We start from the raw sequence: 15,750 nt of genomic DNA on the forward strand, positions 1-15,750 counted from the left end.
TTACAGGTATTTTGTGTGCCTGGGGCAAGGTCCCTGTGGTATTCGTGACGCCAGTGCCTTTGGCCGGTGGCACGCCGGTGGATGGTTGGAAAGATGAAAGTACACAAGTATGCAGTGAACCAAACGGAAACTTTACTGGACAATCCAACTTTGTACAGCAGGGAGTAGTATAGTCTCTATATTACAGTTCCACAAAAAGGGGCTTATTCACAAGTATGGCAGGCAATAGTCATGCAAGTTACACTGAGGGTAAATTCCACAAGCACTCAGCAGCAGGTTGTACCTTTCTCAGAATCAATGTACAGTGTCCTTTATAGAACTCCTGCTCTGGCTTTATATCTCCCAAGGCCCGGATGCCTAAATGGGTGGCTTATATCCTTGGTTACTTTCTTCCTCAGGTATTATACTACTTGCTATGGTTCCTAAGTTCCTCTGCCTATCAGGGGCACTTGGCTTACCCTGGGTCGCCTCCTCCTATCAGGTGGGTAACTGTCGGTTTCTCCCAGGAGGTTGAATCCTGCAACTGGGGTATCTCTTCAGAGCTAACTTAGGCTCTCTTGTTCTCAGGCATTGCTGGAGCTTCTCAACAGCCTCCTGGACATCACTAGCAGCCAGGGCTATCCAGCTGCATGTCAGGAGCAGGCTTCTTAACCTGTGTCTTCACAGACTCCTGACTCTGCACTAACTCTCCCTGTCTAGGCCTGGACATTTATACTAGGGGCTCCCTATCTCCCTCTAGTGTCTGGGATGTCTAACTACACCCAACTAGGCCTGCTGCTGCATTAGACAGGGGTACATTGCATATAACAACACATTAAAACATACATTAAATGCAGAATTAAAAATGACATTTCTGTTCCTTGTGAGTAAGAGTAACGTGCACACCAATTGACCCTTGTGTAGTGCCCACCCATACCTAGTGGGACACTACAGATGGTTTCCCCAAAGTCCACTAAGCAGCCTAGCTGCACTTGTATGTTCCTGGAAGAGTTCCTCGTTGTGGTGCACCCTAAGTATTGCGCAATACTATTTGTAATCCACAGGGAAATGTCTGTCTCTTTAAATTGCAGCTGTAATCCTTACTCCAGCTCCCAGCATATAACACCCTAGGAGCAGCCAGTGAGATAGGAAGGTATCAGCTTATGAGTCCTTTAGGGCTATACTGTGTTTGGAGCGTATTTGTCTGTCCAAATGCAACTTTACCTTGATCAGGTTTTTACTTAATTCCTGGTCCACTCCAGAACTGGATCCTACAGACACGACACTCCTGGGGTCGTCGCTGCAAACCTCCCCTTCGTGCTGTCGCCAGTCTTCACTGTGAGCCGGTCAATTCCCTTCCAGAATCTGCAGAGAAGATCTCTCTTGGTCTCCAGCTGCACCAAGCACAACCTCCGTCTGTTCACTTCCTGCTCCTCTCGGGCCCTCCTCCTCTTACAGGGAGAGTGTGATGCAATAAGTAAATTGCTAAGTGCTGTGTCAAACCTGCACATACAGCCTGCTTTAATGCTTGTAGGGGTACACAAACAACCCATAAATTAGCTAATTACCAACTTTGCAAACAAAACAGGTATTTACTTTACTCTTATAGGCAGCTCATATAGACTTTATCCTTATCGTTATCCTTTGCTGCCATCTACTGACTAAAGTGAGACATTGCAGTAATTATACAATTTCCACATGCAGAGTAATACATTTAAGGTACCTTACCACACACCCTTACATTAGAAAACAGTTTTCCCCCTATATTCTATGTATAGCATATAGAAGCCATCAGAGCAGCGAACCTCTCCAAACATGAGCTCAGAGGAAAAGCAAACTAAAACATAAAGCATACAGAGAGAACATGCACTGGACGATTGGTTTATGCACAGTTTATTGAAAGATAGGTATACTAAGAAGTACATGTCTCAGAGGGGTTTTCTCAGCACGTTGATGCACGGGCTGACAGGCAGTTTGCACTCACGCTGTCTCCTCAGGCCATGGGGGGGGGGGGGTCGCCAGCAGTTATTAGCATATATTAACGAAGGGCTGTTTCACACGAGCGAGTCCATTGCGGAAATCGCGCTCCGTGTGCGAGTGTGATCCTCCACTCTGGACTTGCAGGAGCGCACGGCATTATCATGATTTATAATGCTGTGTGCCTCTGCCTTTTTTCCCACAGAATCATAGTGACATAAAGCTGTCAGTATGATTCTGTAGAAATAAAGTCAAGCAGAGACACATAGCATTATAAATCATGATAATGCCGTGCGCTCCTGCAAGTCCAGAGCGGAGGATCACACTCACACGCGGAGCGCGATTCCCGCAATGGACTCGCTCGTGTGAAACAGCCCTTACTCTGATAGAGCAGGAGATTGTGATCTCTAACACAATTACAGGTTAGGGTGGCCGCTGGCTTCACCCCAGAAACCCAGACCTCCCTGGCCACGCCCCCAAACCGATAAATCGTGCCCGCCTCCGTGAAGCCTCGCCCCCTCCTCTGTGAAGCCATGCCCCCATCGCCAGCCGGGGGGAAAAAACGGGGGGAGGCGAGGGAAGAACTTTCTGAATGGAAGGTGAGCTGGGGGCAGCCATAGGGAGCCATGTCTGCGGCTCTAGTGACAGACTGGGGGTGAGAGAAGCCTCAGCCATAGGGAGCCATGTCTGCGGCTCTAGTGACTGACTGGGGGTGAGAGAAGCCTCAGCCATAGGGAGCCATGTCTGCGGCTCTAGTGACTGACTGGGGGTGAGAGAAGCCTCAGCCATAGGGAGCCATGTCTGCGGCTCTAGTGACTGACTGGGGGTGAGAGAAGCCTCAGTCAGTTGCTGCAGATCACGCTCAGACAGCGCAGTGCTGCTGTCTGAGTGTGAGCTACTGCAAGGGTGGACATCCCTGTGTCCGTCCAGGCCGGACGGAGGACAGGGAGCCAGAAAACCGGACGTCTGGCCAACCTATTACAGGTAAAGCCATGCTTCTCAGTCCTCACTGCTTACTGCAGGTAATCTTGCTAAACCTTATGAGTTCACTCAGAGCTCAGTCCCATCATTCCGCGGGGGCGAGGTCACTCCTGCTCTCAGCTAATCAGGTCTGCGGGTTACCATAGAAACCAGTGTGCAGTGAGAGACCCGCTGAACTGTCTACTCTAGACCAGGGATGCCCAACCTGCGGCCCTCCAGTTGTTGCAAAACTACAATTCCCAGCATGCCTGGACAGCCTACAGCTATTAGGGCATGCTGGGAGTTATAGTTTTCCTACAGCTGGAGGGCCAGAGGTTGAGCATGCCTGGTCTAGACTCTATAGTTCATGACTAAAGTAAAATCTACTGACCAATGAATTTAGAAAATGTCTTCTTTTAACTTCCCCTTTACGTTAAAAGCTAATCTTTGTAACCAGTGAGAAAACATCTTTAAGGCCTCATGCACACGACCGTATGTATTTACGGACATACAGAAACGGAATGCACACGGAGTACCTTCCGGTTTTTTTGAAGACCCATTGAAATTAATGGTTCCGTATACAGTCCGCAAAAAAAACGGAACTGACATGGAAAGAAAATGCGTTTGTGTGCATGAGCCCTAATCCTGTTTTCTCTAGCAGATCTGAGATGAGTGCAGCCATTCCTTCCCAGCGCCTTTTTCCTCTAAGCTGTAGCGGAAGAGCTTCACTACTGAGCATCTACATAAAGGGCGGCACACATTCATCTCAACTAAAAGCCTACAGGGGAAACTCGGAAAATTAGAATATTGTGCAAAGTTCATTTATTTCAGTAATGCAACTTCAAAGGTGAAACTAACATATGAGACTCATTACAGGCAAAGTGAGATATTTCACGCCGTTATTTGTTATAATTTGGATGATTATGGCTTACAGCTTATGAAACCCCAAAGTCACAATCTCAGGTTCCCTTTGCTCAGGGGGTATGGATTAATTAGCTGACTAGAGGGTGACACTTTGAGCCTAGAATATTGAACCTTTTCACAAAATTCTAATTTTAAGCTGCATTAATGCAATTCCTTTTAATTTGCATTACTGAAATAAATGGACTTTTGAACGATATTCAAATTTTTCAAGTTTCACCTGTAGATTCTTAGATCAGGAATAGAACATACATTTATAGGACATTTCATCATTTTCCCAAATTCTTATGAAACTATATTCAGCACATACTGCATTGAACTAACTGTACCAATTTATTATATATTTTTGGAGTCAGAGTCGGTCCATTTTATAACGACTCCAAATCCACCAAAATGGACACCGACTCCTCGACTCCGACTCCACAGCCCTGCTCATGTCTGTGGAGGCTCCAGTCCTGGTTTTGGCTCACAATCACTGATGGAAATCACTGATGGAAATCACTGACGTGTGAGTGAATGAGGCTCTATAGAACCAGGAGCAACCTGTACCAGAAAAAACCTCGAGGGACAAAATGGTTGCAAATCCATTGTATGTGTGTAAAGTCAGCTATACCCTTTAGATTAACATCAGCCAAACCTGCCGATTTAGGCAGGATCGGCTGAGCATCTAACTGCGTGCGGACAGGCCTTGACGTTCCAACAGTGGCTGATGTTGGAGGAAAGAAGGATCAGGCTGTAGAATTTCAACATGCCCAACACTTTTGTTGTAAGGGAAGATGTCTGGTAGTAACGTATTCCCTGGTCTGTATTGTGTACACATGTATACTTGGCTGAGCAAAGTGTGCATGTATATGGGGGAAATGGGGGGTCCGAAGGGAAATGTATGGCCAGTTAAAGAAATTTAAAGAGTACCCGTCCCCTCTCCTGACATGTCTGTTTTAGTAACTACTTGTAATCCCTGTGTAATGACAATTCTAGAGCAGGTATTTTTATGGCTCTATGTTGTGCCTTTCCTCTGTTATTCCTACCAGAAGTTAAAGAATAAATGGCCAGCAGTCTGCAATAAAGGACCTTCTGGGTGTTACCAGTTGGGGTTTGTCCCTGCACAGTCTGATACTATCCAATCAGTGCTGCCAGACTCTGCAGAGACACCCCCCCCCCCCTCTCCACACCCAGACTAGGCAACTGCCTAATTGGAATAATAGAGGAATGGCACAAAATCAAGTCATAATAGATGGGTCAGAATTGTTATTACACGGGGAAGGCAAGTAGTTACTAAACTGGTCAGAGAGGCGACAAGTGTTACTCAAAGTTTTCACGTAAGTTATGGGAAGAAAAAACAATGCTGAATATAACTTAGGTGTCTTAAAGGAATATGCCAGACAATAAAGACCTGTTACCCAGACTCCAAGCACTCCCCTCAACCCTGAACTATTACCGAGCACACTCTCTAAATTGTTTGGAAGGGCAGCCATACATTCCCCCCCCCCCCCTATCAGCACGCATGCTTGGCGCAGTAGGTGCACTACTGCCATGTACACTAACCTGTCATTTACTGTATGTGGGTTGATGGCTGTGCTTACACCAGTGATTATCTGTAGGTAGGGGAGTTTGGGTAAAGTTCAGATTATGGAGATTACCATAATTTCCTAACTTCCATCTTCTTTCTTTCTTCTTAAGGAATAGTGCGTACTTCGGTGCTAGTAACTGGGGTCCAAGTCAGTTCCAGAATCTTCATGGTCTGGTTTATAACCAACAGCATTAAACAGGTGGGTGTGAGTCTGCATTTTTAAAGGGATACCACTTTAAAGGGAACCGGTCACCATGAAAATACAGAGCAATCTGCAGGCAGCATGTTGTAGAGCAGGAAGAGCTGAGCAGATTGATATATGATTGTATGGGAAAAGATTTAGTAAAACTTATATTCATTTCAATTTCTGCTCATTCTGGGCTGTGAAGTCCAGGAGGCGGTCCTATCAGTGATTGACAGCCTTCCCTCTATGACTGTGTATACAGAGAGAGCTGTCAATCACTGATAGGACCGCCTCCTGGACTTCACAGCCCAGAATGAGCAGAGATATAAATGTATAAAATACAAGTTCTACGGAATCTTTTCCCATAAAACCGTATATCGATCTGCTCAGCTCCTCCCGCTCTATAACCTGCTGCCTGCAGATTGCACTGCATTTTCATGGTGACCAGTTCCCTTTAAAGTGGTATCACATGAGGTCTACGTAATGATAAAGTCGTCATGGAAGTTATAGTACGTGAGGTGTGGATATTAAACTCGTCAAAGTGAAGACAGGACAGCACCACTTGTTAGTCGATTTCTGTGTAAAATGGCGGCGGTGCTCGCAGTGCCAGGCCCTGACCTCGGGGCCCCCTTTATCTTATTTTATTTTTTGTCTGATTTTCATTTTTCACATCAATGATGCCATAACCCCTTTAATATCCACACAAATATAGATGAAAAACCGAAGCACTCCCAGTCTTGAATCCAATTTTGTGTTTATTAAAACCGAAAAAAATAGCAACGTTTCGAAAGCAAAGTCTTTTTCTTGATTATATAGCTTGAAAAAGACTTTGCTGTCAAAACGTTGCTATTTTTTTCGGTTTTAATAAACACAAAATTGGATTCAAGACTGGGAGTGCTGCGGTTTTTCATCTATATTTGTGTGGATATTAAAGGGTTTATGGCATCATTGATGTGAAAAATGAAAATCAGACAAAAAATAAAATAAAACTCAAGCACCTTACTAATGTATTGTTATTGTCCATATTGCCTCCTTAGCTGGCTGGATTCATTTTTCCATCACATTATACACTGCTCGTTTCCATGGCTATGGCCTCCCTGCAATCCATCAGTGGCGGTCGTGCTTGCACACTATAGGAAAAAGCACAAGCCTACGCCAACTCCTATGGACCCGACCACTAGAGATGCCAAAATTTTTTCCCTTAGTGTGTAAGCACGACCACCACTGATGGATTGCTGGGTGGTCGTAACCATTGAAACGAGCAGTGTATAATGTGATGGAAAAATGAATCCGGCCACCAAAGGAGGCGATATGGACAATCACAATACATTAGTAAGAGCCTTGTAGTAACTTTCTCTGCATGATAAATGCTATATGCTAAAGAGAGACAACTTTTTTTTTTTTTTTTTAAGTGGTGGATGACAGAATGCGAGGAGGCAAAAACGTTAAAAAAATAAATCCTCTACCCTTAAGGGGTTAATTTACAGCTACCTGGATTAGATTAAATTGAACCTTATATGATTCACAGTCTCCAAATAAGCACATCCATAATCAATGCTTCGGTTGGGTTGGCACCGGACGCTGGATCGGGCATTGGGCTCGGGTTACGTTTTGATTTTTTTGAAGCCTGCGGTTCTTGGAGCTGCTCCTGGCGGGACGGCAGATATGTGCAGCTGAGGCTGCTGGAGATGAAGCCCGAGTCATTCCTTGAGCTCCTGGGCGCGCTTCCATATGTCTCTGTGGTTACTGCAGGAGGCTTCTAGCACGCCGAAAGCAAATCTGCTGTAATAGATATACGCTGTGTGCTCACCATTCATTTATATGAGGCTGCACTAGAGTTTAAATATCACAGGGATATAAACCGTACTGACAGAAGCGGCGCTTGGAGCTCCTGAGCCCCAAAGCAAAATGTATAGTACTGGTCTCCCTATATAGTGAAGAGAGACCTTATGGCCCCTTCAGACTCCTTGGGCCGGGCGCACCCAACCTCTGTTCCCTCTAAGCTGCGGTGTCTGGAATTGAAAGAGCTAAAAAGCTGCTGCTGGGTTTGTTAATCCGCGTTAGCATGCTGTTTTAACCCTCTCCTTCCCAGAGTGCACAGTTAAGAGGGAACACCATGGTGCACCCCCTATAGGTACGCCCCTGCTTATTAAACTGAAACCTAGTCAACAAATGGAGAGTAGATTTGGCCGCTATGCAGGGCCGTAACCACCATAGCGGCAGACCATGCGACTGCTATGGGGCCCATGGGCAAGAGGGGGCCCAGTCTTAGCTGGGATTATCTCCTCTTCTACTGGAGGTGAAAACTTGGTCAGGACTCTACCCTCTAAACCAGGGATGGCCAACCTGCGCCTCTCCAACTGTTGTAAAACTACAATTCCCATTATGCCCTGCTGTAGGCTGATAGTTGTAGACAGTCTGGGCATGCTGGGAGTTGTAGTTTTGCAACAGCTGGAGAGCCGCAGGTTGGCAACTTTTAGCAAATGAAGCAGTGGAAAACACGTCTCAAGGGTGATTGAAAAGGGTTAAGGCAGAAACTCTTCTGTCCTGTGTGGGGGGCCCGGTTTGATCCTTGCTTTGGGGCCCTTACTTCTCTATGTACGCCACTGCCGCTATGCCTATATTTTTATTAAAATAATATATCTTAAAAAGGAGCTGCATTGCCAGGAAACAGACAGTTCTGGAGAATTGTTATTCCTCCTGGAAATGTCTGAATAAATTGGAGTTACCAGTTGGAGTACTAATACTGTCCAATCAGTAGTGACAGTAGGAAATTGTAGGAAATGCCCTTTTGGGAAGGTGAATGGTAACGGCCAGTTGTCAATTCATTACATACATTGCAGCACAGGCCCGGCCAGCACACATCCCAGACATATCTGGAGATCCAAGACACTCTCTAAGGCCCCTTTCACACGGGCGTTGCGGGAAAATGTGCGGGTGCGTTACGGGAACACCCGCGATTTTTCTGCGCGAGTGCAAAACATTGTAATGCGTTTTGCACTCGCGTGAAAAAAATCGCGTATGTTTGGTACCCAAACCCGAACTTCTTCACAGAAGTTCGGGCTTGGGATTGGTGTTCTGTAGATTGTATTATTTTCCCTTATAACATGGTTATAAGGGAAAATAATAGCATTCTGAATACAGAATGCATAGTACAATAGCGCTGGAGGGGTTAAAAAAAAATAAAAAATTATTTAACTTACCTTAATCCACTTGTTCGCGTAGCCGGCATCTCCTTCTGTCTCCTTTGCTGAACAGGACCTGTGGTGAGCATTAATTACATCAACAGGACCTGTGATGACGTCACTCCGGTCATCACATGGTCCGTCACATGATCTTTTACCATGGTGATGGATCATGTGATGACCGGAGTGACGTCACCACAGGTCCTGTTCATCCACACAGCACAGAAGACAGACAGAAGAGATGCCGGGCTGCGCGAGCAAGTGGATTAAGGTGAGTGAAATTATTTTTTATTTTTTTTAACCCCTCCAGCGCTATTGTACTATGCATTCTGTATTCAGAATGCTATTATTTTACCTTATAACCATGTTATAAGGAAAAATAACAATGATCGGGTCTCCATCCCGATCGTCTCCTAGCAACCGTGCGTGAAAATCGCACCGCATCCGCACTTGCTTGCGGATGCTATGCAATTTTCACGCAGTCCCATTCACTTCTATGGGGCCTGCGTCGCGTGAAAATCGCACAATATAGAGCATGCTGCGATTTTCACTCAACGCACAAGTGATGCGTGAAAATCACTGCTCATGTGCACAGCCCCATAGAAATGAATTGGTCCGGATTCAGTGCGGGTGCAATGCGTTCAACTCACGCATCGCATCCGCACGGAATACTCACCCGTGTGAAAGGGGCCTAACTCCTAAGGTATGCTGTATTGCATCCTAACCACATTAGGGCATAATAATAGGTCCAGTGGGTGGTACAGGCACGAGAGCTGTGCCCGTGCCGTCATCAGCGGGTACCAGCTGTATCATACAGCTCTTGCTGCAGTGGTGGGGATCAGTTATCGTGGGCATTTACCTGCTCGTGGTTAACAGCAACCACAGCATCAACATTTTTCTCCTGTAAAAAATAAATTAAAAGATTCATTAAAATCAGTTTTGCTTTTAAAACCCCCTCAGAGATATCTAGTACCACTGTAATTTAAAGAATTAACAAACTATAATGGGGGTCATTTATTAAGATCATCATTTTATTAGTATTCAATTTTTTTGTCTTTTTACTTCTATTTTCATCGGCATTACTGCTGGAAGATGCTCCTAATTTATGATGAGGCGCACCCCTGTTTCGCGTCCACCACTCGCTCTACACTCTTTTATGTCAAATGCGGCGTAAAAACGCCGTTGTGACAAATATTGTCGTACGGGCATTTAACATGTCAGAAAAAAGATGTCATGCGACAATTTTATGCCGGAAAAAGATGGAAATTATGAATACCCTAGCATTTTTTTGTCCAGTATTTTTGCCGGAATCTGCGAGGCTTCTGCTGGTACCGCCAGCGTATGGTCCCACCAGGTGGATTTTCCACAGTAGATATTATGCTGTGGATTTGGCTTATGCACACGAACGTGTTTTCCGTCTGTTCCGATTTTTTGTGGCCCATATACGGAACCATTCACTTCAATAGGGCCACAAAAAAGCGGAAATGACTCATTGTATGTCCGCATATTCGTTACACCAAAAAATAGAACATGTCCTATTATTGTCTGCATTACAGACAAGGATAGGACTGTTCTATTATGAGCCGGCCATTCCGCAAAATGCGGAACGCACACGGCCGATATCTGTGTTTTGCGGATCCACAGTTTGTTAACCGGTTGTGCACATGAGCCCTTAGCCACATTTCTGTAAAAAATAAAATAAAATAATCCACAGAAAATCTGAGTGTATTCCTTGAGAATCTGTTGCGGATTTGCCATGGGTTTCACTCTATGCACTGCATAAACTGACATGTTGCAGGTCAATTTCCTCTAATATCCTTTATGTTTAACAACCAAATACATCTATTGGCTTAGCTAGAAGAAAAACAAATGCACCCTTACAATAAAAAAAAAATCTAAAATAATATAATCTGTTCTAAAATTGCCTATGCTGCAATACTGCAATATGACCACTAGAGAGCAGTATTACTATACATATGCTAAATAAAACATTTCATATTGTAAGGTCAACATGAGTTGCCCTAAAAGACAAACTCAACTCTGCTATATTTCTTAATTATTTCTCTCTTATATTTTTGCACATTAAAGGGGTTGTGCCAAGTTTAAAAGTTACCCTCTACCCACAGATCGTTGTCCCTGATCCCACCCACAAATCATGAGAATAGGGGTCCCCTGTTAGAGTGGAGATGCCCCCCCTTCATTCATTCTGCCAGAGACGTGGTATAGGGCTCTGCAATCTCTGGCAGTCCCATAGAGAATTAATGGAGCCCTCCCTATAGAACATTGAAAATGGCGTAAAAATACATTATTATGTGTTATATAAATGTTACACAGTAAAAGACGCCTGTAAAAAACAAATAAAACAATAAAAGAAGCTTGTAAAAAATATCATTAAAAATGCTTAAAGGAGGCCCAGGATTTCGACTTTGATGGCCTATTCTCAGGATCATGGTGTTTTTTTTGTATTTTTTTGTTACGATTAGAGATGAGCGAATTTTTGAAAAGTTCGATTCCGCTGATTCGCCGAATTTTAAAATAAAATTGGCTTTGTGATGAATTACTTCGTCATGAAGCGCATTTTTTTGTAAGTAGCGGGTGCAATGACAGTGGGCTGCGATAGCGCCGCTCCCCGTCATTGTACCCCTCAGATGCCGCATTCATACATGATCGCGGCATCTGAGCATAAAATTAACTTAAAAAAAAATAATTAATCAAACTTACCGCTTCCATTTGCTCGCGAAGGGGCCGGCGTGGTGACATCATACGTCATACGTCATACGTCACTGCGCATGGGATTTCGGCCAAGATCGTCAATCAAGATGGCGGATGGCGGCCCGTTGCGAGCAAATGGAGGAGGAAGTATGAATTTTTTAGATTTTTACACTATTTCAGGTTAAATTGATTAGGCTTCGAGGCGAATCTAATTTATCCTGAAATTCGGATCGAATTCCACTTCTTGGGATTCAATTCGCTCATCTCTAGTTACGATTGTGTGGAGAAGCCCCGCTAAAGGTGTAGCACATTTGGAGAAGCTCTCAACGCAGTCCACTCTGTTTTGCTATAGAGCCCAATATTTCTCAGTACGCCCAAGGAGAATGTCACTTTTTGGACTGGGCTCATCATAGCGGTACAATTTCTAGCAGGCTAATGGCGGCCTTTTATTGGTTTACATGGTGAAAATGGGTCAAGGGAGTCCAAATGCAAATAAAAAGAGCATGGAGTAAGCAACTACATGAGCATAGCGCTAAAAAACCTCAGTAAAGCCTCATTCACACATCGGTGTTCCACGGACATGTGCTGTACTGTGTTTTCCCTAAACACCACACGCCCCCATTCATTCTAATCTGTGTATTCACACATCAGTGTTTTAGCACCGTCCGTGGGTCCGTGTTTTTAGCATGGAAGCGTGCTCTATTTTGTCTGTGTTCACAGATGCATCACGCCATCCACTGTCGAACTAGGGTACTTAGGGCCCACCAGTGTAACTGATTCTGGGGTCCCACCTTAGGGCTCCTGCACACAAACTTATTTTTTTTCCATGTCTGTACCATTCACTTCACTTCAGTGGGGCCAGCAAAATAAAAAAAAATTACTCCATCTGCATTCCGTGTCTGTATGTCCGCATGGCCGTTCTGCAGAATGATAGAACCCTATCCTAATATTGTCTGGCATTACAGACGAGGATAGGACGGTTCTATCAGAGGCCGGCTGTTCTGTTCCGCATAATGTGGAATGCACAGACGTATATGTGGCAGAATGTACACATATATGGATATCCTGCACTTAAGGACGAATGCACACGACCGTGGAACACTGCCGTGAGCGGGGTCCGTGGTATCCCGGCCTGAGAGCAGGAGCGCACGGCGTCATTGGTTGCTATGACGCCGTGCGCTTCGTGCCGCCGCTGCAGTACAGTAATACACTCGTATAGATCATACGAGTTTATTACTGTACTGCAGCGCCGGCACGAAGCGCACGTGTTCCACGGTCGTGGGCCTAAGTCAGTCAGAAACAAGACACATGCAGGCACAGCAATCACTCATTGGACACATGTGGCACACAAGACACTTATACATGGCTGACATGCCACTGATGCATATGTCACATGCTGCACATACACCACTGATACATAGAACATATATAGCACACACCAATCACACATAGGAAACACGCAATGCACACACCAAGACATTTAGGCCTAACCCTATTAAGTGTAGCGCACTCACAAGGGTTAAAGGGGTTCTCTCACTTCAGCAATTAGCATTTATCATGTAGGGAAAGTTAATACAAGGCACTTACTAATGTATTGTGATTGTCCATATTGACTCTTTTCCATCACATTATACACAGCACGTATCCGTGGTTACAACCACCGTGTAATCCACCAGCGGTGGCCGTGCTTGCACACTATAGGTAAAGGTGTTGGCCTATGTGCACTTTTAGCCTTTCCCTATAGTGTGTAAGCACGGCCACCACTGCTGGATTACACAGGTGGTCGTAACCACGGATACGTGCTATGTATAATGTAATGGAAAGGAAGCAATATGGAGAATCCACAATACATTAGTAAGTGCCTTGTATTAATTGCATGATAAATGCCATTTACTGATGTAAGACAACCCCTTTAACCCCTTTATGCATAAATGTCTGGCATTAAAGGGGTTTCCCACCTCAGACAATGGGGGCATATTGCTAGGATATGCTTCCCATTGTCTGATAGGTGCGGGTCCCACCGCTGGGACCCGCACCTATAATGAGAACGGAGCGGGGAAATGAACGGAGGGCGCACTGCGCATGCGCAGCCGCCCTCCATTCATTTCTATGGGGCCGCCGAAAATAGCCGAGTGCTGGCTCGGCTATTGCCGACTGCCCCATAGAAATGAATAGGAGCATGGGGCGCGCATGCTTGGTGCGCTCCCATTCACTTCTATGGGAGCAGCGCTGGGTGGTGGACGGACCCCGGAAAATCCGGGCTCCTCTAGCCACAGCGCTCCTCGCTTCGTTCTCGTTGTAGGGACCCGCGCCTATCAGACAATGAGGGCATATCCTAGCGATATGCCCCCATTGTCTGAGATGGGAATGCCCCTTTAAATTTATCAACACTTAACCTCCTCAGATTGCACATAATCTACAGTATATTTAATAGGGTTGTCCTACCATAATGACCTATTGCCCATCTACAGGATCGGTGATAAATATCAGATTGCTGGGGTCTGACTGCTGGAACACCCACTGATCGTGAAAAAAGGGGTCCTGAGACATTCAATTACATTACCACCAATCTATGTACACAAGGGTCTTAAGGCCACGTTCCCTTGATCATGGGGGTCCCAGCAGTCAGACCCCATCAATCAGACACTTATCCTTAAAAGTTTTCTTTGGGTGTAAAAAAAAAAAATACAATAAAAAAATAATAATAATCTGGCACAAAATATGTGTCAAACTAAAACAGAAATGCTCGCCCGTTAAAGGTCCTGTGTCCACTTTTCTAGTTTTCCTCTATCCACAGGATCAGGGATAACTAAGTGATCCGTGGGGGTCTGAACCTGGAGCCCCCACTGATCCCCCTTCTTGACTGAATGGTAGGCCGCTGCCTCTCCATCCATTCTCTATGGCATGGATGTCAAACTCATGGCCCTCCAGATGTTGCAAAACTACAACTCCCATCATTCCCTGATAGCTGTAGTATGCCCAGGCATGATGGGAGTTGTAGTTTTGCAACAGCTGGAGGGCCACGAGTTTGACATCCCTGCTCTATGGGGTCGCTGGAGATGGCGGAGTACAGCGCTGGCTATTCCCAGTGGCCCCAAAGAGAATAAATGGAGCAGAAGGGCGTATGTGTGGCCTGTCACACCATCAAAAAGGGGGAACAGGACCCGTTCCTGGGATCAGTGGGGAAAGGGGTCGCAGAATCGGACCCCACTAATCATATAGTTATGCCCTATGGTGTGGAGAGGATAACTTGAAAACCTGGACAACCCCTTTAAATCCTCCACAACCAGTATCTCTTTACATGGCAGCAGTGATGCCTGTAAATACGGAATATCATCACTGCCGTCATGTAAACTATACCTGTCAGTACTGGCGAATGTGACGCACTGTGCAGAATTTTTAGTCATAAGTCCAACCCCCTTTGCAGGTCATAACCTTTAACCCCTTAGTGACCAGCCTGTTTTGGGCATTACTGACCAAGCGTTTTTCTTCCTTTTTTCATCGTCGTATTCCAAGATCTCTAACTTTTTTATTTCTCCGTCTATATAGCTTTATGAGGGCTTGTTTTTTGCGGGACAAGTTGTAGTTTTTAATGGCGCCGTTTTGGGGTACTCATAACTTTCTGATTAACTTTTATTAACTCTTTCTGGGAGGGAGATGGGAAAAACAGCAATACTGCCACAGCATTTTTACATTATAAATTTTACAGCGTTCATTTTTCAGGTATAAATAACATAATATATTTATTCTCTGGGTCAGTATGATAACAGTGATACCAAATACATATAGTTTTTTTTACGTTTTACTACTTTTTTTGCAATAAAACCCCTTTTTTTTAAGAAAAAAATGTTTTTGCAGTGCCACTTCCAAATAAATACATTTTTTATTTTTCTTTATATGGAGTTGTGTGTAAGGGCTTGATTTTTGGGGGGACTTGTATTTTTCATTAGCATCATTTTGGAGTAAATGGCGCTTTTTGATCGCCTGTTATTAAATTTTTCGGTGGCAACTAAGAATAAATTCTGCATTTATTTATTTTTTAGGGCGTTCACTGTAGGGGATAATGTATGTGATATTTATGTAGTCCGGGTCGTTACAGACGCAGCAATACCAAACATATGGGGAAGATTTTTTTGTTGCAATTTTTTTCATTGAACAGCGTATATTCAATGGAAAAAAAAAAGCGTAAACATGTTTTTTATGGGATTTTTTTAATTGAATACATGATTTTTTTTTTAACTTTTGTTACCACTTAATAGTCC

At 44.5% G+C, this 15,750-nt stretch overlaps 1 protein-coding gene across 1 annotated transcript in view; it reads left to right on the plus strand.

Moving 5' to 3' along the window:
- HACD1 (3-hydroxyacyl-CoA dehydratase 1) overlaps positions 1–15,750 on the plus strand; it is a 77,188-nt gene that overhangs the window by 50,310 nt on the left and 11,128 nt on the right. The window contains exon 4 of the mRNA XM_044294351.1: positions 5,518–5,606. Within this exon, the coding sequence (XP_044150286.1) occupies positions 5,518–5,606 (89 nt within the window). The remainder of the gene's footprint in view (positions 1–5,517; positions 5,607–15,750) is intronic.

This window comes from Bufo gargarizans, chromosome 5 (assembly GCF_014858855.1).
Source record: "Bufo gargarizans isolate SCDJY-AF-19 chromosome 5, ASM1485885v1, whole genome shotgun sequence".
Classification (NCBI taxonomy): domain Eukaryota; kingdom Metazoa; phylum Chordata; class Amphibia; order Anura; family Bufonidae; genus Bufo; species Bufo gargarizans.